Consider the following 24,364-nt stretch of genomic DNA (forward strand, 5'->3'; position numbering starts at 1 on the left):
CAGATGACTTTTCTGTGATGATATTTTAAGAGGCTGTATGAAGCATTGTGAAGAAAATAACATAGATTAGATGAACACCTGGTTATCTTATTGTTAAGGAAAAGGGCCCAATTGTGCTCACTGATATGTAAAGAAAGAGATAGAACCTGCCTCAAAGGGCTTTCCATCCTGCAGTAAGCCAGGAAGATAACTCAATCCAATCATTGTAACAGTTCAAATTCTTCCAGACTTTGCTTTCTGTGAACTAGCATAGGAAGGCTAATGGCCTCAAGCGAAGGGCAGGGGTTTACTCCTGCAGCCTGCACCACCACCGCGAGCCTGTGTCCTTCACTGTCACCCTTAAGCAACATTATCAAGAGTGATAATTGAGGACAGAAACTGCGCAACATAAATTATCATGTATTTCCTGACGATATATCCTCAGAGACTTGAGTCCCAATCACATGCAACAAAATAACCACAGAAAAATGTGATCCTGTTTTAATTTGTTTTGTAGAAAAAGTCAGATTTTAATTAGCAACAGGGCGGGAGGGGGGCTAGTATGGCATATTTAACTATATGTAAAGGTTCAGTTAAATTTTCTATTGAATGGAAAATGGAAAGAGGAAATAAGATGGTTTAAAAAGCATTTAAATTCAGAATACTCATGATATCAACAACAGAGATAATAAACGTGAGAATAGTTCAAGCCCTGAAAAATCCTAAGACTAGTTTTTATGTGGATTTTTCAACTGGATTTGGTCACTTACATTAAGCATCAAAACTAACCCACTTCAATAGCTGTTGGAACCAAGTGCCTTTGTTTAATTTTTAAAACCAGTTCACGCATTCATGAAAAATTAAACACAGAATAGAAGAAGCAGCAAATGAATGAGCATTCTTTATGCAGGAGAGGACAAGAAATCATTTTCTTACTCTTAAATTTCTCACGTATCTGTAAACATTTCTTAAAAATATATACCTGCAAAAAATAGTGCTTAAAACCAAGAGACACTGCATTAAACACTCCTTTTTTACAGGCACAAAAGAAACATTCTGAAAAGCCTCACTTCCATAGCTTCAGATATCATCCAAACTGTCCCCAGAGCTACAGACTGCTCATCCCAAAACAGCAGGAATATGGAAACAGGTAGCTACACCTTGGGCATTTCAAAATCCAGCACCTTCCTATAAAGTCACCATCATCAGCACTCTGAAAACCTTCAGAAGAAGCTACTCTGATGACTGGGTTTGCTATGAAGCAATAGTGTCTAGCAGAGGGGCACGGCAGATAGCTGAAAAAGGTTACACGGTTCATGAACGATCACAAGCAACATAAATCAGAGCCCATCTGGCAACCCCCAAACACTATAAAATCACCACCTGCATTTCATTCTCCATCAGCATCTTCGAGCCACAAAGCAGAAGCCCTTTGTGAATGCGATTTTATTATCCCCTCCGCATAGATGAAGAGGCCCATCGTCATATAGCAAGTACAGACAAATCGAGAAGAAAAATCACTTATTCCAACTACGATTAACAATTTAAATTGCAAGCTGGAGCCCTGGTAAGTACTGCTAATGTTGATCCATCAAACAAATCAAGCTTTATTAGTACAGACAGATAAAATTCAAAGAAGAGGGAGAGCTCCCCTTCTTTTAAAGACAGGCAGCACTGTTTAGCAAAAAGCACGCATGAAGCCTAATAGCTGTGCAGACTATAATAGCTGTTCAAGAACAAACAAGCAAGAAAACAGCCTTGGGAAAGCAAACAGCAGCCTGACTGAAACAAAAATCTCACTTGCATTCCAGTATAACACAGCTTCAATGACCATCTCTTCCCCCCCCCCCCCTCCTTTTTTTAAATCTGATACCCCCAACACACAGTATTTGAAAATGGGCACTTACTGCAGCTACATTTCACACATCCAAAAGGGAGTGGAGAAGGGTGTCACAGGGGACTCAGTGCTACGTGTATCCAGAGAAGCATTTTTAGATAATCATGAGGGATAACAAAATATTCTCCTATCTCATCAGCAGATAGTCCAGATAAAATCCAGATTTAATCCAGATGAAAGTGTTTTACACCATTAGGATCAAACTACGGTCTTCTACCATTCCATTAATTTTAAGAAAAGAAATCTGTACGGAGTGTACTTCCCCCCCCGCCCCCCCAAACAGCCACGCAGGAATCCATACCTGGAGGAATGTAAGTGCTGCTCTCTGAAGTAAACATTCAGCATAACAAATTTCTGCATGGATTTCCTCTAGTTTCACACAGAAGGAAGAAGAAGAAAAACCAATCAGACAAAAAGTAATTAAAAAACACTTAGCCTGTAAGTATAGGGGTAAGATCACAAAGATCAAACAGAAAAATCTTTTCCAAATTTGCTGTAGTGTTTCAGTTCTAAACTACGGAAGTAACTCCAAACAGAAGTGACACACAGTTACGGGAAACTTTGCAGGAATTTCTCTGGGGCTTTCCAGGACTTCCTGGACCTAAATCCTTTCTAGACATTTCAATACTTCCTTCTGGGTATTCCTTTACCCAGCAATTTTGAGAAATGCCCCGTCAGCAATCAACAAAAACAATTAGCGATTTTGGATGTGGTGGCACAGTAATTGCCAAAACACTGATCCAGAAATTTTGTAAATGCCAAATCAGTGACTTTGTCAGGGAACTCACAATCTGCAAAAACACATTGGGTGAACAATTCTACATGGTTCAAACGACAGCAAAAAAACCCCACAAAACCAAAACCATTATGCATTTAGAGATAACGTTACCTTCAGTAAAGTGTTCAAGGCTTTGTCTATGCACAAGGTTGTTGATAGAATCTGCTACTGAAGATTTTTTTCTAAATCTGCAGAAAAGTCAGTTTGGTCATTCTGGACACGAAGCATCAACAACAGAGAACTGTATCTTTCAGCTGGCCACCCATACAGTCACTAACATACCTCTAGCGCTCACCAACCCTCTGTCAGCTTACCACACACACAAACTTCTGCATATTCTATACAGAAGTTAGTCAACACGGTCCTCCTGGGATCCATCTATTACCCTTCATATGCAGAAATCTGTCTTGATGAAGGAAAGGGATAAGGGGGCTTTTTTATTTAGTGTGTGTGTGTGTACGTGTGCATGTGTGTACAGAACTGGGAGCACAGTTGACTTAAAGACAGCCAGCTACAGTACAACCATCACCGAATGGGAAGATTATGCCATGTCTGTAAATGGTAATTAACTTCCAGACATTGCAGAAATGGGGCTATAGACAGGACAGAAATCCAATTGACCAGAAAAATCAGATATTGCAGTAAACTGAAGTTTTTAAGACTAGACCGCTAAATACCTTAAGTTATGTGGTGTAACCTCATAACTGACCCTCCTTTGAGCAGGAGGGTGGACTAGATGACCTCCTGATGCCCTTTCCAATCTCAGTTCCCCTATCATTCCTATGAAGTGACATGTCCTTTTTTAACCTGCAAATCTTTCCAAACTTTCCCATGAAGGCACTGTTTATTGACTGAATCGGTCCACACTTACTTTTGACAGGTGGCTTGAGCCTCCTTCATTGTGTTTCCTGCATTCAGTATGTCCTGAGGATCAAACGTCATCATAGCTTGCATTTCCAATATAGTGGCATAAGTCAGTGCATGATACATACTATCTTTAGTTCTGAAAGAAAACAAGACATAAAGCACAGCTGATTTGATAATATTATTACTTTTAAAAAACAAATACAAATCCAGTTCCAGAAACATATCAGTGTGACGGGAACAAGGTCTAAATGAACTAGAAATCAAACACAAAGGACACGCAAAGTAATTGAGAAACACTAATAGATTGAGATTTGTACAGGAAATCACGTCAGCAGCTCCAGTTTCAATAACTGCACTAAAATGTTGCAATTCTGAGCCAAGGAAAAGTATTTAACATACATAAAGCACAGGAATTAACCACGTGGCTAACCATTCAGAGACGACAGAATCATAGGGATTTTTTAACGGAGTATCTAATGAATACTATGGCACATGACACAAATTCAGATAGCCGTCTTCTATTTTGGGACAGTTACTCAAGACAGAGTTAAGGAGATAAGTAACACAATACTATAACCACGGCCAAAGTAGAATCTTCTTCAAACAGATCTTCGCACCAGAAACATTCCAGGCTACACCAAACATTACAGCTTTTTCCTCCTCTCGCTTTCTGCCAACCTTCCACCCCAATTTGTTCAACTTAGATATTCCTCTGCAGGATTTAAGATGGTGCCTCTTTTGCAGAAAGCCAAATGCCTTGGCATTAGTGCAAAGAATTAACTCCTACCTGCAGCCATTGCCAGCACCCTTCCTCTGGCGGAAGAAGAGTTTGTGTTTTGCACATGTTTACAGTGTTCAGCCAGCACCCATCTGTGTTATAATCCTTTGCAAATGAGTCAAAGTATCTTCAGGCCTAGAGCGCCAATAAAGACAACTTGGGAAATACAGTGAAGGGAAAAGCTCAGATGAATTCCTGCCACAGAAACTCTCCACCCCTGACGAATAGCACATCCACCCCTGACAAACAGCACAACTTAGGCAATTACTGCTGAAGAACAACAATTGCTATTTCAATTGTTTACACTTCCAGAATGAATCAGATACTTCTATATGGCAGGGAACATTAAAAAATACTTGTAGTTAAACAAGGATATCCTTCCAACAAAATCTCCACCCTCAGTCCACCTATTCTCAATACGTGTACCTCAGGTGTTTGTTTCTCAACACAAGCCGCTTCATTTTCTTTTTCTTTCAAGGAGAAAGTGGTGTGCCAGCAATGTGCCCTCACTGCAAATCGGGCCAATGGCCTGCATTAAGAGGAGTGTGATCACCTTGAGGGAGGTGATCCTTCCCCTCTGCTCAGCACTGTTGAGGCCACAGCTGGAGTGCTGCCCAGTTCCAGGCTCCTCAGTACGAGAGAGACGTGGACATACTCAAGAAAGTCCAATGAAGGGCCGTAGTGGTGATTATGAAAGGACTGGAGCATCTCTCCTATGAGGAAAGGCTGAGAGAGCTGGGACTGTCCAGCCTGGAGAAGAGAAGGCTCACGGGGATCTTATAACGTATAGGAACACCTGAAGGGAGGGTGCCAGAAGGACAGAGCCAGGCTCTTTTCTGTGGTGCCCAGTGACAGGAACAGAAGCGATGGGTGCAGACTGAATCACTGGAGGCTTCGTCTGAACATCAGAAAACACTTTCCAACCATGAGAGTGACCAAGCACTGGCACAGGTTGCCCAGAGAGCTCGTAGTCTCCATCCTTGGGGATATTCGAAAGCCATCCGGACACCGGCCTGGGCAATCAGGTCTAGATGGCCCTGCTTGAGCAGGTGACCTCCAGAAGTCCCCTCCAACCTCAAGCACTCTGATTCAGTGGTTTTCTTTTAAGGGCAAAATCCAAACTTTAAAGACACTTCAATGCATCTAATTTCTCCCTTCGGAATACACTTGCCTCCCCAGGTTTTGATATCTGGATTAAACCGAAAGATAATTTTAAGGATAACTTAAGATAATCCTACATTAATCAGTGATCTAGCAACTCTCTGTGGTGACCTGGACTCCTGTAAGTTTTTTAAGAATTCACATGTTTTTCTGCATTCAATCTTTTGCTTGATGGAGTAAAAAACCCTTAAGCACCCTCAGGAGTGCCTGATGTTTGGTTAGTGTTTTACAGAGCCAAAAAATAACCTTGTCTACACTTATAGTGACCCCCTCCCAATGACAGTATGCAATAAAATCAACAAAGAGAATCCAAGTGATGATACAATCCGGACTTTCTTTGTATATATATATTTTGAGATGCAGGGGTTAAAACAATACCTAACAGTGGCACAGACAGCATTACACAGATACCTGGTGCTTCCCTTGCCAATCTTCATAATGATGACAAAGGGCTACTTTTCCCAATACACACAGCACAGAGCAGGCTGGCTATACTAAAGAAATTTGCAGTGTACATCTTTAATCCCCGTTGCAGCCTGTGTTTTGTGGGTGTAGTTAATTCCTAGTTGCCCTCACCATGTCCACAGGTTACCTAACAAGCTGCTAACGAAGACCTAAACCAATCTAGCAGAAAAGCCATTTTGGGAAATCACCTACTCCCATAAATACTATGAGCCCCAGACTATGCTAACATTCATCTCATCTCCACCATCAGTAAGGAGAATGATGGAAAATGGAGAAATTAGTTTAAAATCCAGTGGAGTCAGGACAGCTCTGTCTTGGCCTCCTGCATCACGATTCTTTCAGTAGACTGATAATGTAAAGTAGAAAAAAAATGAAAATACTATAAAATGCCAGCCTGATGAATTGTTCCTGTTCATTTGATTACTCATCAGCCTAAGTGGGCGCAGAGAAACACGCTTCATCTCATATTTATTAAAATAAAACCCTTACAAAGGTTCCAATTCAAAGCACAAGGAAGGCGCAAAAATGGTCTCCTTCCAAAATCAAAGCAGACAACTATTAAATCCACTGCACTAAAAGGAAAATTGATACTTTTCACAAATACACACAATCTTCCCTCTCCAGTAATTTGCTTCTGATGTAAAAATCACTCCTGCCCTAATCAATGGTTTCATCTATTTTGCTTCTAATATCTTAAAGGAGATAATAATTAATGTTTATCAATGTTCAACTGCTATTTATCAACACTCAAATTTACATTTTTTTTTTTTTTCCAGGGGCTGGGTGGCAGGTAGAAATGCAACCAAATCTAACAGTTATCAATGCTATTTATACTAACCATACAATTAAAGTTGCCAGTTACACGCTGGCATATTGCCAGAAGTTTTAAGGCCTATATTTTATATGGATGGATACCGAATGAAACTTGATAGCTTTTTTTTTTTAATTCTTCTTTTTTGATTCCTCAGCAGCACTCTCCTCAGGACACTGTGGGATTTAACAAGCCTTTATGACATCAATACAACTAATATTCTGATTAATGTGTTATCCCAGTAGTTAGTATCACATGGCTGAATAAGAGGATTATAAGTAATATCTTCAGGCACTTATGGAGTTACGCCACATGCCTGTTCTCCAACTACGGTACAATCGTTATCATCTTGTATCACTGCTCTTTTCTCGAGAGCTGTCGGAGAACACTTTCATTCCTGCTTGAAAACAAGTACCTAAGTGAGGACGGTGACAGCTCTCCCCTCCAGCTTGAGCACGAAAATCAAAAAACTTGGCTTGTCCTCCGAACCAACCCAGGGACTAGTATTTTTTTTATGAAAAACATAGTGCCCCAAATCTTTTCGTGGATCCTTTTACAGTAATCCAGCAGGCAGGACATGCATCACCAGGTTACAGAAACACCAGGTTCAAGTCCATGACCTGATTCAGTACCAGGATGCTTGTAACAAGTGAAGCAAATCCCACAGCACAGAGTGAGAACAACCCTCCACAGAGCAGCCAACAGTCCGTTCATCCAAGTGTACCCAAGAGTGAGAGATCAAGGTCCAAATCGAAACTGCATCAGGAGAACGTGGTCACACGAGGCCTGAAGGCTTTCCTCATCATTGATCAAGAAGTGCCACCCAATGTCCAAACAACCCACGGTGTGGGCTTCCATAGAAAGTCTCCATTTTGATGAACGGATAGTTTCCAATAAGAACCTGCTTCCTACAAAAACTCCCCACTAGCATTAAGTTTACAACTAGAATGGATCATTCTGGCCAACCACCAGCCTAGTTCCCTAGTTACCACAAGGCACCAGAATGGTCTAAGTCTGGTCTAAGCCAAAAATCTGCGGTTCAACAAGAGTACCCCTGAGCCTTTTTGACCTAAGCCATTCTCTAGAATTTGGAATCTAGTTAAAGTTCTTCCAGCAAGGAGGTGAAACCAACAATTAAGTCAGGTTTTGGCAGCAATTTATTTATTTACAAAGACTATAAAAGTTGTGTTCTTCTGGACTCCAGGCATAAAAAGATAAAAAAACCCACTAGAAATAATGACCACCTTCATGTTCTTGACATTCTTTACAATAAATAACTTGAGCTTTCCATGGAGCTGTACACCATCTTTATCCAAACACTGTCTAGAGCTTCACTCTACCCCCATGTGCTTCCCCCTTACTCTTTTACCCCTCTCAGTTTGACAATCACAAACCTTCTTTATTAGATCAGTTCCAGAGAAGGCTCCTCCACCCCACTGAACAGCATCACATTCACTTTTGTTCTACAAGGGCAAGAACATTTCACCACACCATGAAGACAGCCATTACAAAAGGCTTCCATTCCTTAGTAACCTCTTTAAACTTTTTGAAGATCAGAACATAAAAGATAACATTTAATATTGTGAATTGTGCTTTTATTAAAAATTCCAGCGGTAGTAATGGAAGCAAAGAAACTCTTCCAATAAGAGTTTCACAAGTAACTAGCAGAGCAGAAACACAATCTCGTCACACTTACCTGAGATACTCCCAACATCAAAGGATTGAACTTACCTTTAAACACAGCCATTCTGGAATTGACGTTACACCAAACAACACCAAGTGCTTTTTGGAGACTATTTTCAGCATAAATTCAGCTGCCCAGAATTAATTGTTCTCATATTGTTCTTGTAATACCACAAGCAGCACCACAGATGTGTTGCAGCTCATCCAATGATCCAGATTACTCTGTGTCATGAATTTATTATTTACCATTCTCCCAAGTGATTTGGCATCAGCAAACTATCAGGTGATTACGTCATGCTTTCCTTCAGGATAATTATTAAAATATTAAACATTCGTCTTGGGGAAGGGAAGGGGACATCTCACCAGAATCAACTCTTTAATTTATGATTATCTGTCTGCAATTACATGAGCGCTAAAATCTAGTCAGCTTTTAATTGATTTACTGTATGTATCTCAGGGCTGAGGAGGAAGATGAGATTTTTTTCCCCCACTCCAGTGACTAGACAGTTTCAGTGCTACTGATTGTCACAGTTAACAGGTTACATATTGAAAATCACTGCTGTGTTTGGTGACAGAATTTAAGGAATTTCTTAGTAATTCTTAGACTTGGTGTGAACACTCCAGATGAGAGATTAATTTAATCAAACTTACTGCAAAAACCACAAGATAACTGGAGCCGACTATTGTACAATGATCATTAATGATAAAGTGACTCTAAAACCTAAAAGGTAGCTGAGGAAAGAAGAAAAGTTATGTAGCATGAAGCAAAACCGACAGATTAATTTGTTTATGAAATGAGATCTCTCCTTTATGATGGATTTGCTTTTCTAAAAGGAAAAAAAGAGCTTTACCTCAACACAAGTCTAGACACCATCCTCAGATATTTATTTTTGAGCTGCTAGGAAAGATCTTCCGATTTTAACTCTCATACATTGCCAAATCTGCTCTCAGTTACACATGGTATAAATCAGTTGAAAAATATACTTATTGTGGAAGCCAAATGTGAGTAATTTAGTGAATCTGCAATAATGTAATACAGAGCAGAGTATGTCCTACAACATAAGTGGTAAAGCTGCAAAATCTATGATATGAAATTCTTTACAAGCATGTAAAAACTGAAAAGTATTTCTTTAAACAAAGATAGTATGTTTATGGACTGTGAAAACCAATTTAAAATCTCAGCACGCTAAAAGGCAACAGTGAGGAACTGATGACTCCTAAAGAAAATACTCAGTATTACCATATGTGCCCACTCTACAGCTCTTGTCATTCCCTAAAGAGATGGAGTGTGTCCATAATGGATATCATCTGTGGGGAAATTTAGCATCCTGTTTCTGCATTACACTTGCAAAGATCATAAGTCTGTATTTCCCTCGCTGCCAAAGGCAACAGGAACAAGGGCCTCCTCATAACAACAGGCTAACATGAAAAATCAGTTTCAAAATGGTTTTGCAGTGTGGAAGAGAGTCAGGTACAAAAACAGAGTATCACCTCATTAAATATATTCTGCAGGGCCCAACAAAAGCTGAATGAAAACCATATGCAATAGAAGAAAAATGGATTTACAGAAAAAAAGAGCCCTCAGTCTCACTAGCTTTTGCAGTGTTTTGGAAAGCCCCTTCAATAAAATACCTCCCTATTTTTATGCTAAGCACTGAGTAAGCATTTCCAGATGGTAACAGGGGCTTTACTGTCAGAATTTAATGAAAACACAGTTATTCTTCTTACCATTTTTATGATGTCTTCTGATGATACATAAACACAAAACAACAATGCTGTGAACAAAACCAGTATTATTAATACACCTGAGCCTACAAATTTACCGTGAATGTCTCTCACAGAGGGTACTTCCATGGTTAAGCTACAAACTCTGGCATCAAAGACCAAGGCTGATACCTCAGCAAAGCAGATATGTAGTATTCACTACAGTTACCCTGATGCATATCAAACACGCACTACCGCATTACCTATGAATTCTATTTGTTGCACATTCCAGTAGCCCGAAAGATGGCACGATGGAATTTGCTGATGGCTCAAAAAATAAATGGAGCAAATTTGCGGGAAAAAAATGCAAATTAACCACAGACTTCAACAAGCCAAGACCACAGGTAACTTCAGGACAGTGTATGAAACATCACAGACATGTAAAGACACAACAATTTTTGGAAGCTATTTTATGACCTCACTGCTTGCAGCTGGGACACTGATTACATGCTGGGCTACAATGTAATTAGGAAACAAGAGTGCATGACCACAACACTGAATTGCAAAATAAGCTGTGAGAAAGTTTCTGCAAGTGGTTATTAAAAAACAAACAAACGAAAATGAATTCATACCTAAAGTAATGTGTCACAAACCTGGCAATTCACGGTCAGTTGCTCATTCAGACATGAAACAATAAATTCTCAAATTCTCAGAGTAGGCAGAAAAATACGGGGAAGGGGCTGGGGGGGAAGTGGGGAAGTGACAGAAGATTGTTTTTATTCTTCCAGGAGCAAGAATTTCCCATACTGTGCTACAGCTAAGGGGTTACTTCTTTTGGCAACAATTCTCTACTTTTTGTTGTTACCTTTGATCATTCTTGTTTTTTACTCACCCAAGTGTAAAGCACTTATTCTGTCTTCCCCAAAACACATTAACTTACCATCCCCTTCTGAACCAACACCACGCAGTCTCATCAACTATTAACAGAGAACTAGCCGTCTAGTCATTCTCCTGAGAGATGGTGAAACAAAGAAAAATAAACGGAGGAAAACTAGTAAAAGTAATTGACTGACTTTGCTTGTAAAGACGCCAAAGCATCCGAGAACTTGTTGTTAAGAAATAAATCCAGAGCTGCCATACACTCATGCAATGCCGTGTTGAGGTCTGATGTAGGTGACCTGCCAGAAAGAAGAGAGAATAAACTAAGCACATCTGTTGTCCTTCTACCAGTCCATTACTGCTACATTTGAACTCCCCATCTTCAGTTCTAGCCTTGGTCCCATGTATAACCCACTATTCCATTTCTAGGGACTGCAAAAATTGGAAGTGTCTTCTGTTATGTTTGTGGTTGGGTTTTTTTTGTTTTTCATGGGTTTGTTTTTTTTTTTTTCTAACTATGCTCTTAACTCTGTGACATGTGGAAAGCAATTCAAGTTTTGTACTTTCTGAAAATAAGATAGACTGCATGTACTGTAAATAAGAACCTGGACATACAAAAGTTACCATGTGGGAGTGCAGCAATCTGATGGGCTCAGGTATCCAGAACACAGAAGCACTGGGCAACAACGCACATCTGACTGTGTGTAAGGCTGACAGAGACTACAGGATAGTGATGTTACAATCACGTTGTCACCTTAAGGATGAGACATTGCCAAACTGCATCAGATTATTAAATCGAGTGCTGCTGGAACATCTACTTTAGTTCTGCTCATGTTCAGTATGGTTCCTGACCAGTAGACCACTACAGACTTGCAGGTAGGTTAAAATTTCACATTGTGCACGCTCCTGGGAGCATCACTGTCCCTAAGAAGTGCCACTGCACTCAAAAGAAAAAAACCCTGCTGCATCTCGAAGCGGAAGATTATCTCAGTGGCTCACTCTGGCTGTACTTTTCTCCTTTACAACATTCAGATGTCAGCCTGACCTGTCACAAGGGTTCTCAGCTGGTCCTTGGGTTACTGGCAACAGAATAATACAGACCAGCTGAATAAGTTTGGCCCAAGTTCATCACCACCAGAACTGCTGGACAAAAAAAATCCACAGAAGAAACAATAAGGCCTTGCACCAACAAAGTTAAGGTCACCTGGCCAATGTTAGGACAGTTGAAACATCTGCATCTAATGATCAAAGACCTACACTGCACTAATATGTTGTATGCAAGTCTGTACAAAGCAGCTCCCCCGAAAAAAGACAAACAAATCCTCATCATGTTCCTGTCTCTGAACAGCTCTAACTGATGTGATCTGTCTTGTGACTTAGAAACCATGTTTTAAGTATTTACTTCCTCAAAAAAATGGCACAACACAGAGCCTGCTGAAAGGAAAAACAGAAAGCAAAGTCCTGGTATCATCTTAAGGATGCACAGAACAGGGGAGCACAGAACAAACACATAGCATCAGTAATAACCACTGACTACAGCAGTGGTTTCGTTTTGTTTTTAAGAATAATGACTGCAAAGAAAAGCAAAAGCATAACTATATATATGAAAAACAGGATTATAAATTTGAGAGAAACATATGACACTGTTCATAGTGACTGTTGTCATCACGCTTCAGACAGACAGCAAATCCCGCACCCAAGGGACTCTCCACGTGCTTTGCAAACATTGATTAACCAAGTCCTGGCATCCGCCTCTACAATATGCAATATCATGTCTGCCTAACTATTCTGAGCTTTACTTAAATAATTAAAACTTTGCCAATTATTGTTTACATATATTACAATTCTTACCTGCCTTTTTTAAACCTGTGTCCCTGAACCAAACAGCATATTTAACACTATATAAAACATACTCTCATCTGTTTTAAAATGTTTAGACTAGTAACATTTTACCTGGGTTTTTTGTTTGCTTGTTTCTTGTCACGCAGGAGAATTACCCCACTGAATACAAATAAACCTTTTCAAAATATTCCTTTGAAACAGAAAGATGACAAAGAAAAAACCACTGTTGAAGCTCAAAGAGTAAGTAAGATATAGTAATTACTTGGCGTCTTTTCTGGAATAAGAATTATTAACACAGTGCCACCCCCTGCAGCAGCAAAAATATAAGTTGCACACTTCCTTCATGCTGCAAGGAAACCTGACATTTGATGTAGTTCCCAAGTAAAGGGCTTAAGACCTGAACAGAATACACACCTTACATAAATGCTACACATCATCATTTGTTGCTGTTAACAACAGGGAAGAAATATTTTAAACTAGAGTGTGCTAAGCATTTCAGCAAACTGATTAGTCATGCTCCAGTGGGCTGCAGATTCTCTCCTGCTTTCAACGCCTCTAAGCCCAAAGGAAAATACTGTGCGCTGCTACTTACCTTTCTGCTAAACCTCTCGTGTTTTCTGACATAGTCATTTGTACGCCCGCTCAGCGCCGAGGCAGGAACATCCAGCAGCAGCAGCACCGGGTGCTGCTTCACCAGCTCGGAGTGACAGTGACACTGCCAGCGCAGGGCAGCGCTGCCCACCCGCGATACCTGACTCTCCCATTGGTCATTAGGGATGATACGACAAGAGTAACGAGCATCGTTAGTTCACTCACAGCGTACTACAACTAAGCGATTTGGAAGCCAGTCCACGACACACAAAGTATCACTGGATACTTGCTGCTAATATAGAAGGCACTGGCAGCTGCCAGCATATCTTTGATCTACAGACCTATCTGACATCAGTGGCAGCACCGGCTGTCTCTCATTCGGTACTAACCAGGCAGAAGTCAAATATCCCTGTAATTGCAGATCTGAAACAACAAAAATTACTGCATGTGGCAGCAGACCACATCGGAAAGCTGTGAACCAGAACAGAGAGTCAAACGAGGCCAGCTGACGTGTGGGAGAACTCAGGCATTAATTGCTGTGAGTGTGAGAAGTAGACAGGCAAAAGAGACATGAAAGTACCGCTGCTCAGCAAGGATTCCCCGCAAAACAAGCTTCAATCCACCAGCCAAACTGCTGCTTGTTGTTGGCTCCTATCAATTTGGGAGGTAGCGAGACTTTACATGTTCTTTATAAAAATCTATCTTTAATGCCATGAAAAATGACATGGTTTGGCATAAGCAATTTAATCACTGGAGTTAGCTCATTTTGGCTGATTTTGCCGTTTGTGCTTTGCTGCCACATCAGCAGTACTGGTCCAGTACGTAAGAAGGGCAGCTATCAGCAGCAAGAACAGTCATCTCTCTCACTGTCACAGCTGGACTGTAGAAGTTGATCAGCTATGATTTAATTATCTAAGTCAGTTTCTCCAAGAGTACCCAATGTTAAAAATTATACATTTCTTTTCTCTTTTTGATTACACAATGCAGTACTAATACTGAAGACATCAGCTGCTGAAGGAAGACCCAAAAATGATAAACAAATGAGGGATAATTTCAGGAAGGCACTCTCAAGGCATTAGCATACCTGATTAAATCTCTTGCTGGCTTTATAACATCCTGTACAGGAAAAGCCTGTGCTACATTTGGTATAAAAATTATTGTAATAGATCCACAGGCTGCGCTGTTAATGACTCCATTACACGTTTGTAACAGCACTATGTACCTGGGCCACAGCAGGAGATAAAAGACATTACCACATTGGGTTTTCTTCCCCAGTTGGGAGTAACTACCGCTTACAACTTAAAATTAACTGGGGTGCTTCCATGGCAGGATCATTACCTACTCAGAAAAGATTATTCATTGTTTTCGCTAGCTGTTTATACAATTTCTAATCAATACTGTATTTCTCCAAATGGTCTTTAAAGTTCTGTATGGTGAAGGCTCTGGCTGTTTCTGCCACGTTCTTCATGACTTGAGTTGGCAGGTTTTTATTTGAATATCACTTCTCTGGTAAGAATTACACACTCGGACATCCTTCAGCATGCAACCTCTCTTCCCTCACATATATCAACGTTTTCTTTTAACTAAGGAAAACAAATATAAAAAAATCAAGATCTGAAATACTTCCAAATTTAGGACATTTCCCCTGTGGGGTTTAGAAGCTTCCTTCCTTTTTCACTTCTTGGTGGCAGGTCTTGCAAGGATAGTCATATGGTTTTCATTGTGGTTTTATTATTTATGAAATCACCATTCTCTGCCCTGGGAACCATGATGGGGTGTGTGCGTGTGTGCTTCACAAATCATAATTACAGTGTATCCTCTGGCTTATGGTAAGACCCCATCTCCTTACCCCAACTGCATCCCAATAGTCTCAAGTCAGAAGTGAAACTGCTCAGGACATCCTAGGCAATGCCATTTGTACTTAAACTTCAAATCCTTTTTATGCCAACAGCAATATCAAGCAAAATGAGTACGCAGAACTAAGCAAAATTAAATTTCTGAATATTAATAAGAAGTAAAGCACTTTCAAAGGTGAAGAATCATGATGTTTTCCACAGTCAAAAGCGGTGGGAGGGAAGACTTTTTTGAGCATGGGAGTTGCCACATTTCTGCATAAGTTTTATTTCACCACGTGCATGATACTGAGTAGTTTCTTACTGTAAGTTTGCAGCACACATGCTTTATGATTCGTCATTGGGTTTTATGGATTTCATGAATAAAAATGATCTTGAGCCCTGTATTCTGCAAAATGCTGAACTGCTACTCATTTTACCTCAGTAATTATCAAACTTTGCAAAAAAAAGGTTAAGACTGAAGTTTGTGCCTTTATAGTAATGCTTTTAATAGTAATTCAAGAGTTCCTTCAGTGTCACGAAATACTGAAAGCAAGTTACACCATTCATATCCTAAAATATGGATGCATTTCTCTGCCAAATCTACATTATCTGCATAAGTCAGCTGAGGTAGCGTGCACAGATAACTTCATTTGAAGGGAGAGAATAAAATACAAAGAGTTGAGCACAACTGAATTAAACCAGCACTTGATGAGAAACCACCACAGAGAAGACCAAGCGCTGGTGACTCAGTAGTTGGCTCTCTTCTCTCCATTACCAGGAGACTCTTGGAGCGGGGAGCAGTGGAAGCACACCCTGTTTTCCCAAATACATCCCAAAGACACAAAGCAAGTGAGATGCAAGATCAAAGAAAAGCATCTAATGAAAAGATTATATTCCCGTCCCAAAGAAATTTCACAACAGTATCTCTGTAACCATACTAGGGACCTTCTATCTCAGGGGCTTGAAGAGCACTAGGGCAATTCGGCTCAATGATACTGCTTTCATCTTCTTCAGAAACATCAACAAAGCTACTCCAGTGAACATCAGCCTGGGTTCTGGCTTGACTGCTGTAATAATTCTACCTATACTGCATAGCTGCCTTCTGCTCCTGCTGTCCCACTGAAACATTTCTCCTGCAACACAACACAAGCTGTTTGGCACCCAGCCCCACTACATGGCAGGCAAGGAGAACCTGGCTGTTCATCTGAAGGGTTACAATTCCAGCTCAAAAGTTTCCTCTTAAGTAATTTTGAAGTATTTGCTCTTGATTTTTTACTTAATAATTTGGACAATATGGTGTTTTGGCCTGCTTTACTTTCTTTCTATCAAGGGCTTTCTGTGTAACATACAGTTTCAATTTTTACATGATAATGCTAATCTTACGCTACTAAAAGGCAGCACAAACACTCATATCACTGGTAGAAAGGACTGGATTTCACCAACACATATTTTTGCAGCTCTTTTAAGCTACCTGCGTCACGAGTGAATATACCCAGCAGCACACCTTACTGCTACGATGGTGGGGATCTCAGTATGTACCGAGAAACATGAGCATTACATTCCCTCTGTCTTTACAAAGATATTTAGAGAGGTTTGCTTCTAGCCCCATAGTCAAAAAAAAAGTTATAAATTCTTAACCAATTCATTCACAGAGTACAAAATGGAACTGAAAAGAGATAAGTCTCCCGTGCCCAAAGCGCCTTAATTTAATAGTAAAATCATATTGCTCCCTACAAGCTAGTAAAACTGTATTGCCCCCTACAAACACCGTCGCCCCCCAGCTACCACAGCTTTATCAGTGCTAATACTTCCACCATTCACAGATGTGAGGAGCATCCCAAAGCACATTTCAAAGGTCTTGCATTTCAGTTCTTAACAAAAAAAATAAGATAAATCTAAGACACCTCCAACATAAGAACACAACCTGCCTTGCTGATACACAGGCCACCATGCATGGCAAATACCGTCACTAACACCAGGGTGTCCTTCCCATTGCACATTTTCAAAAACATCACCACTGAATATAGAAATTCTTGCCATGTGTCATGGGTTCAGCTGGGATGAAGCTGACTTTCCTGCTAGCAGCTGGCATGGGGCTATGTTTTGGATTTGGGATGAGAATAGTGTTGATTGCACACTGGTGTTTTGAGTCATTGCTGAGCAGTTAAGGCCTTTTCTGCTCCTCACACCACTCCACCAGTGAGTAGGCTGGGGGTGCGCAAGAAGTTGGGAGGAGACACAGCTGGGACGGCTGACCCCGACTGACCAAAGGGCTCTTCTATACCATATGATATCACGCTCAGTATATAAAGCTTAGGGAAGAAGGAGGAAGGGGGGATGTTCAGAGTGATGGTGTTTGCCTTCCCAAGTAACCATTACATGTGACAGAGACCTGCTTTCCTGGAGATGGCTGGACACCTGTCTGCTGATGGGACGCAGTAAATGAATTCCTTGCTTTGCTTGTGCATGCAGCTTTTGCCTTACCTATTAAACTGTCTTCATCTCAACCCATGAGTTTTCTCACTTTTACGATTCTCTCAGGAGGGAGCGAGCAAGCAGCTGCATGGCTCTAGTTGCTGGCTGGGGTTAAACCACAACACCACTTTCTCTTCTCATAATGCTGGATAATCACAGAGACACTAGGAGATACCATGATACACCTGGGGTTACTTTCTTTAGCCTTTTCAAGTTTACCAGGTCATTCCTAAATCAATGATTACCACTTTTGTGAACAAATAACTGCTTCAGCCAACACTGTGTTCTGAGCCCAAGTGAAAAAATTCCTGCATTCAAAGAAAACAAAAAGCACATCACTTTGGAAGAATTCTTTTCCTCTTTTGTGAACATTTCCAAAACCACATGAGATCAGAAATAATCTCGGATGAACAGTGCTCTCATTATCATGAAAAGGAGAACCAGTAAGCAGTTCTCACAATAATTTGTTACTATTCAGTTTTCAGACAATACAGAAATTTCTTCATAATTCAAAAGCAAATAAGTTAATGCAAGAAAATTAATTCTACCGTATCCTTTCCTGTTATATGTGCCAAGCTAGTAATGTCTCAGCATTTATCTTTTTGAGTTCTTGAACACATTTCTGGCCTGTGACTAAGGCTCCTCGGTGCTAGAGAAATGCCACTACTTCTGACAACAAAGCGATTGGAAAGGTTTCAATATTCACATTCTCCAAACATTCTGCATAGAGACACAACAGTGATGCAATTCTGGAATTCAGATCTTAGTCAGTATTTCAAGTTGACCAGGGAGTACGACATGGTTTATTTTTGAGGTTAACTCAGCTCTCAAGCCACCAAGTTGTTGACGCCTCAGCCACGTCAAAGGCGTTTGCTAAAAAGGTACTTGGGCTTTTGGACCGTCTGCTTCAGCAAAGGCTCACAAAACAAAAGGATGTGGCAAAGCAGTCAAGTGAGCAGAACAAAGTCCAGGGAGTCGGTAGACTTGTGTTCTGCCCATGGTTTCACCGCTGTTTAACTTGCACCAAGCAGGATCTAGGTTGCATTACGTTCACCGTTCTCATCCTGTATTTGAATGGGCAAGCAATGCAATAAATTCATTAAGATAGGTTTGTTCAGACAAATAAAAGGTATCGGTGTCATTTTTGCAGTGCCCTTTCCGCATTGCACAGCCACGACTGCTCACAGAGGGCTAAATCCACCATTTGGGTGATTATTCCCAGTTAGCAGAACTGTCTGCATCAAGCAGAAAGAAATATGTATATATACACAATATATAATCTAGCAAATTACAAATTATCAACTCAAGCATCCTGGAACTGCACTAACCTATTAGAAGGTACAATGAAAAAATTAGCTCACACAGGGTCAAAATTAAAACAGAACAAATACATCCAGCATTACAGAAATTTCCAGGATCGCGGCAATAAAGAATAAATTTTCATTGTAATCGGTCTGTTTCGATACTTAGCAAGCTTTAACAGCTCTTCTTTTTCAGTTCAAATGCTCTACAATCTTTGTCACTTTGAAAGACAGATATGATTCACATCTCGTCATGCCTATTTGGCTTTTAAGTCTCTTAAGGTCTTTAGACAACCTTACAATACCCATTTGCTCTTTTCACAAAGTCCTCTAAATTCTCACAGTTTTACAACCTCTGGTCAACCTACACTTCTGACACAGCTACTCTCAATTTTTAAAGGTCTAATCCTGTTCATATTAAAACTAGTGAGAAATCAACAAGAGGTGCACTAGACCATCGTCCTGCAATGGTGTTGAACACATTTAGGTATACAGCAAACAAACAAAAAAGGCATTAAGCAAAACGCAAGCTCACGTTTGCCCCGTTTTCACGGCAAGAAGCCAGACAAAAACCTTTGAGATGTGTTTTTGTAAGGACTGCAAGATCAGGGCAGAGGGTCTGTATTATTTCTGGAATAAGATTCAGTGAGAATTTAGGGAGGGATGTTACACAATTTCGCCTTTTGGTTGTATTCTGCATTACCTAGCAATAATAAAGACTGACTGGTAGATCACAAAATAGTACCTTTGCATCTTTCTTTGGTGAGTCACTAAAGTCGTGTTTTGTACTTTTATTACACTGACTTACACTTCACTTCTTTCAGACTTCAGTGTTGTGCTGGAAGGGATGGAAGGGATTTTCCTGCAGAACTTCCAATTTGAGCTGAAGTGTTTCAATGTTTCTTGGTTTGGTTTTTTTTTTTGGTTTTGTTTCATTTGTGTTTTGGTTGTTTTTGCATTAAATCCATGCAAAGCATTTTCAAAATAAATTACTTTGTAGTATGTTTTAGTGCAACTTAAAAAAAAATAAATTATGCTTTTGTTTCCCTGCCATTGCTGAACAGTACTTTAGGTTCGCCTAAAAAAAAAAAAAAAAAAAAAAGGAATGACACAAAATACTTTAACAAATAGGAGATTGTTGCTTTGCCTTTAATCATTGCTTTACATGAATTTCAGATTATGTTCCCCTGAGAGCTTCCAACAAACTGACTTTATATTTCAGAAGTCATCTGCAAAGCATACTTCATGGTACCTTGACCAATAACAATGCCACTTTCTCTCCAATTAAATTAAAATTCAAGCATAGCACTTCAATACACCTTTATAACTCTCCTGAACCTGCCTACTGAATCAATACTCAAGAACAGAAAAAAGCGCTAGTAGCACGTTTTCTTGGCACTCGGTGTTTCTAAAGCCATTTTGAAGAGTTATTCTTAGGCACAACACAGCTTCAAGCAGCAGACAGTTATTATTCTCTCTATTTCAGAATGCAAAAACAACTAAGTAAGCTACCTGAGGATTAAAATAAAATAAATAAATAAAAAAAACACAAAAAAACCCACAAACAAAAAAAGCAAGACTGATCTAGAACTCAGAATCAGAGCAGCCTGGGATCTTTCCGGCATTGTTTTTCCCCTTTCTGACAGGAAACACAGATTGGTCAAAATTAAAAACTTTGATGCAGACATAGTGAGAAGATTTCATCAGCTCAGGATGACAATTTTAGTTAGAGCCAAAGATAGATAAAATTATATGCCAGTTCAGTATTGCATTCTATTTGACCCGCATTCAAGATTCAAGTCATTAAGTGTATCTGAACGACCAACCTAACATTCAGACTCTATTCTGATAGTTTTTGCCACAAAAGACAACTGAATGTTTTATTACCAGAGTAAAGACAAAAGCCGAAAATCTGCAAAATAGGAGGTCATTTTCCATCACCCCTACTCAAAAAAATCTGGCATTTATTTTTCAGTTCCTACCAGTCCACCAAACCATCGTGTCCTCCAACTAGGAGCTAATAGTGTCAAATCTATTCCCAAAATATATCTGGAACCTGAGAAACCACAAGCTCAGTCCCACAAAAACACTGCCTAGGGGGCTTCATCAGGGTTTTAAAGGAGCATTTTAAGTAAAACATGAACTACAATAAGGAAATAGTAATATTTTTTCCAAAAACTAGCAAAATTCCTGATATAAATGCTTTCAAAATCACGTAGTACAGTACCCGAAACATCTGAAGCGCTTTACATCCCTGTGCAATGTCACACTGGAACGTGGCAGCTGGTTCCAGTAGATGGAGCTGCAGAAAGGCGATGAGGACCCAGCACCAAGTTCTCCAGCAGCTTCAGGAACACAGTCCGACTTTTGGGACAACCTGCCCAATCTCGCAAAATTCCACAAACTCCTTCCTCCTCTGGAACATTTTTGCAAACACATTCCTTTGCACATTCAAAACATTCTGCAACCGCAATCTCTCAGCCTGTGCCACTGCAAACATACGACCTGGAAGCCATTTGATGATGTCATTTAAAAATCATTATTGCAAACACATAGCCCACCTTCCCACCCTGCAGAGTGAAGAAAAAAAAAAAGTATAAAAAATAAAATTGTTGGTCCATTAAAGAATTATCAAGACACAATATGGCAACGAAATTGTGTAAAGCTATTGCAAATACTAATACACATGTCATTTGGGCCATTAGCAGGTCTAACACTCTGTGGTTTTTAACCCTACAGGACTTTGCTGCTTTAAGTGCCACTAGACCCCCCCCGACTCCACTTGCTGTAATAACTCTAATGTTAATAGAGCTGCCACCAAAAAATGAGCACTATCATGTAGTTTATGTAATGTGAAGTTCAGGAAACATTCTCCATCAAGGTTTCTGCAGATGAATTAACGCCTTGGGCTGATGTTTGCTGTTTTCAACTTTAAGATACAGGAATGTAAGATACAGGAAAAGCATGCAGGCAAAGACAGAGCAAAGCACCGCTTGCAGCACTTCGTGAAGAGCCGTGAACGGACCCTTTACCACTCTTTTAAGCAAAGAAATGGTTTGCTGACCTCTCAAACAACAGCACTCTTAAAAGTTTCTGCTCCTGCATAGACAATAAAGCAGATTATTTCAAAAGTCTTACGTCAAACACAGAATCCACAAACAGGCCTTTAATGCAGCCATGTCTAACACGCCGTCATCACCAGGGAAGAATGTTATTTGCAGACTGACTCAGCTATCGAAGAAACAACTCCCTCACACGCACACAATGGAACTTTATGTGTTTTAGGGGCTGATGGGTGCGCACAGGTGGAATGGAGAAAGGAAAATTATCCACCTGCAGCTCCTTCCTAAGGGCGAGCAAGAAGGCACTGAGTTACAGAGTAATTAGCGCCAACGTTTCACTGCCAAGGGCCGTTAACGAGCCGCCCAAAGAGGAGCTCAGGAGAGAGGACTTGGTTTTCCTCCCTCTTCCCCAGACTTGAGAGACAAGACACGGCTCCCGAACGGCGCTTTGAAGACCAAAGTTAATTTACATATAACTACTGAAGGACTGCAGCGCAGGTGTGTCATTAGCTTCAGCTAGTGCTGTTGTGGAAGCCAAGAAGAAAGAAAAAAAAAAAAAAAAAAAAGCCCTGAAAGTGCAAAAAACCCCCCAGTTTCTGCCCCTTCAGGGATGCACAGAGGGACGGAGCCGTTTGTGGGCGGCCGGGTGCCGGCCAGTCCCGGCCCGGTCGGCCCCTGCCCGTGGGTCCCGGCGTGCGGCGGGACCGGGCCGCCCCCAGCCGCACAACCCGGGGACGAGGCGGGCACCGAGTCCCCCCAGCCGGTCGGGAGTCGTTCGGGGAGGCACCAAACTCCATTGACCGGCTCCAGACCAGGGCGGGCTACCCGGCCGGGAAACGGGTCGCCCTCACCCCGCTCCGCCGCGGCACCGGCGCCACCACAGACCCTTCGGCCGGCACCGGGACTGTTCCCGCCGCCGCCCCTGCCCCCTCTCCCCACCCAGGACGGAGCGTTCCCGCAGCCCCGGGGGAGGCAGCGCTGCTCCCGGGGGACACCCCGCCGCGCCGCCTGAGGCGGGAGAGACCCCGCCGCCCCTCTCCCGGCCTGAGGTAACGGCCGCAGGCCCCCCCGTACCGGGCACCGCCGCTGCCGCTCGGGCGGGACTCCATGAAGGCGTCGCGAAGGGCGTCGCCGGCTCCTCCAGAAGCTGCTGGCAGGGAGGCCGGAGCCAAGGGCCGGCGGCGGTGCTGCTGCTCCCCGGCGCGGGCGGCCGCCGCAGTCACCTCGCATGGTGTGAAGCGGCGGCGGGGCCTCGGCGCATGTTCGGGCAGGGCCGGGCCCGGGCGGAGGGACCGCCCCCGCAGGTGAGCGGCGGCAGCGCCCGCCCCTCCACCAACAGGGCCCCGGGCCCGGTCCTCGCCCTCGGGGTGCGGGAACAACGCGGCGTCGGGGCAGGGTGCGATCGTGGGGCGCTTTATAGCGCTAGAGCCGGGGGGTGCGGGGGCTTCGGCCAGATGTTACGGTGAGGGGGAGGGACGGCTGCGCCCAGGAACAGGCGGGAGCAATTAGAGTCATTAATGCCTCCTGAGGAAGAAAAGTGAGGAAGATGTAATGCGTATACCGTTTTAAGGTAACCCGCACCTGCTCCCAGGAGAGTGTTTGTCTAGGTGGAGCTCTGAACCCCAAAACACAGTTAAATGTACAAAAGCAGCAACGCCAAACAGCGCTCACCCTTCACAGTTGTCATCATATGAACAAATTATTTAAAAGACATTCCAGAAGAAGCTAAACCCATTGAAATTACAAATACATACGTAATACTGAAAAATTTGTTTCAATTTGGCCATTACATGTATTATAATCACGTCAATCACGCAGCTCCAGGGTTACAGGATAAGAAGAGATTAACAAATCTAAAAATTAATCTCTCCTCTCAGAAGAGATTAACGAAAGCAAGGAGTTTGTGGAAGGAAATGAGCAGGGGGAACCAAGGCAAAGGTGTACCCGGGCGAGGGAGCGGCAGGACAAACAGAAGGACGTGGCTGACACAAAGGAACAATGGAGACATTAATGAGAACAGCGGGCACAGAAGGTTTAAAAAAAAAAAAAAAAGGAATTTATGATCTGAACCCCGACACTGCAGCTGGTGATGTGCAGGGCCACCCGGGGTCCAGCTCCTTCCACAGAGAAGCTGAGACACCACCAAAAAAAAAAAAAATAAATTCATCATCAGCTCAGCCGAATTAAACATTTTAGATCAAGGAGGGATATCATAAGGAGCAGTGACAAGCACCTTCACAGAGCTATTTCGGTACA

General features: G+C 41.6%; 1 protein-coding gene across 4 annotated transcripts in view; it reads right to left on the reverse strand.

The window, feature by feature from the left end:
* TTC39A (tetratricopeptide repeat domain 39A) overlaps positions 1-23,511 on the reverse strand; it is a 49,834-nt gene extending 26,323 nt beyond the window's left edge. Inside the window, exons 1-5 of one of the 4 annotated variants that reach the window (XM_074596370.1) lie at positions 23,183-23,511; positions 11,197-11,301; positions 3,526-3,657; positions 2,766-2,842; positions 2,178-2,245 (exon numbers count right to left, since the gene is read on the reverse strand). In XM_074596370.1, coding sequence (XP_074452471.1) covers positions 2,178-2,245; positions 2,766-2,842; positions 3,526-3,657; positions 11,197-11,301; positions 23,183-23,217 — 417 coding nt within the window. In that variant the 5' untranslated portion in view covers positions 23,218-23,511. Of the gene's footprint in view, positions 1-2,177; positions 2,246-2,765; positions 2,843-3,525; positions 3,658-11,196; positions 11,302-13,436; positions 13,550-23,182 lie in introns of those variants that run through there. The other 3 variants (XM_074596368.1, XM_074596372.1, XM_074596369.1) reach the window with 3 other exon arrangements.
* Between the last annotated feature and the right edge of the window lie 853 nt (positions 23,512-24,364).

This window comes from Larus michahellis, chromosome 8 (assembly GCF_964199755.1).
Source record: "Larus michahellis chromosome 8, bLarMic1.1, whole genome shotgun sequence".
In the NCBI taxonomy this organism is placed as follows: Eukaryota; Metazoa; Chordata; class Aves; order Charadriiformes; family Laridae; genus Larus; species Larus michahellis.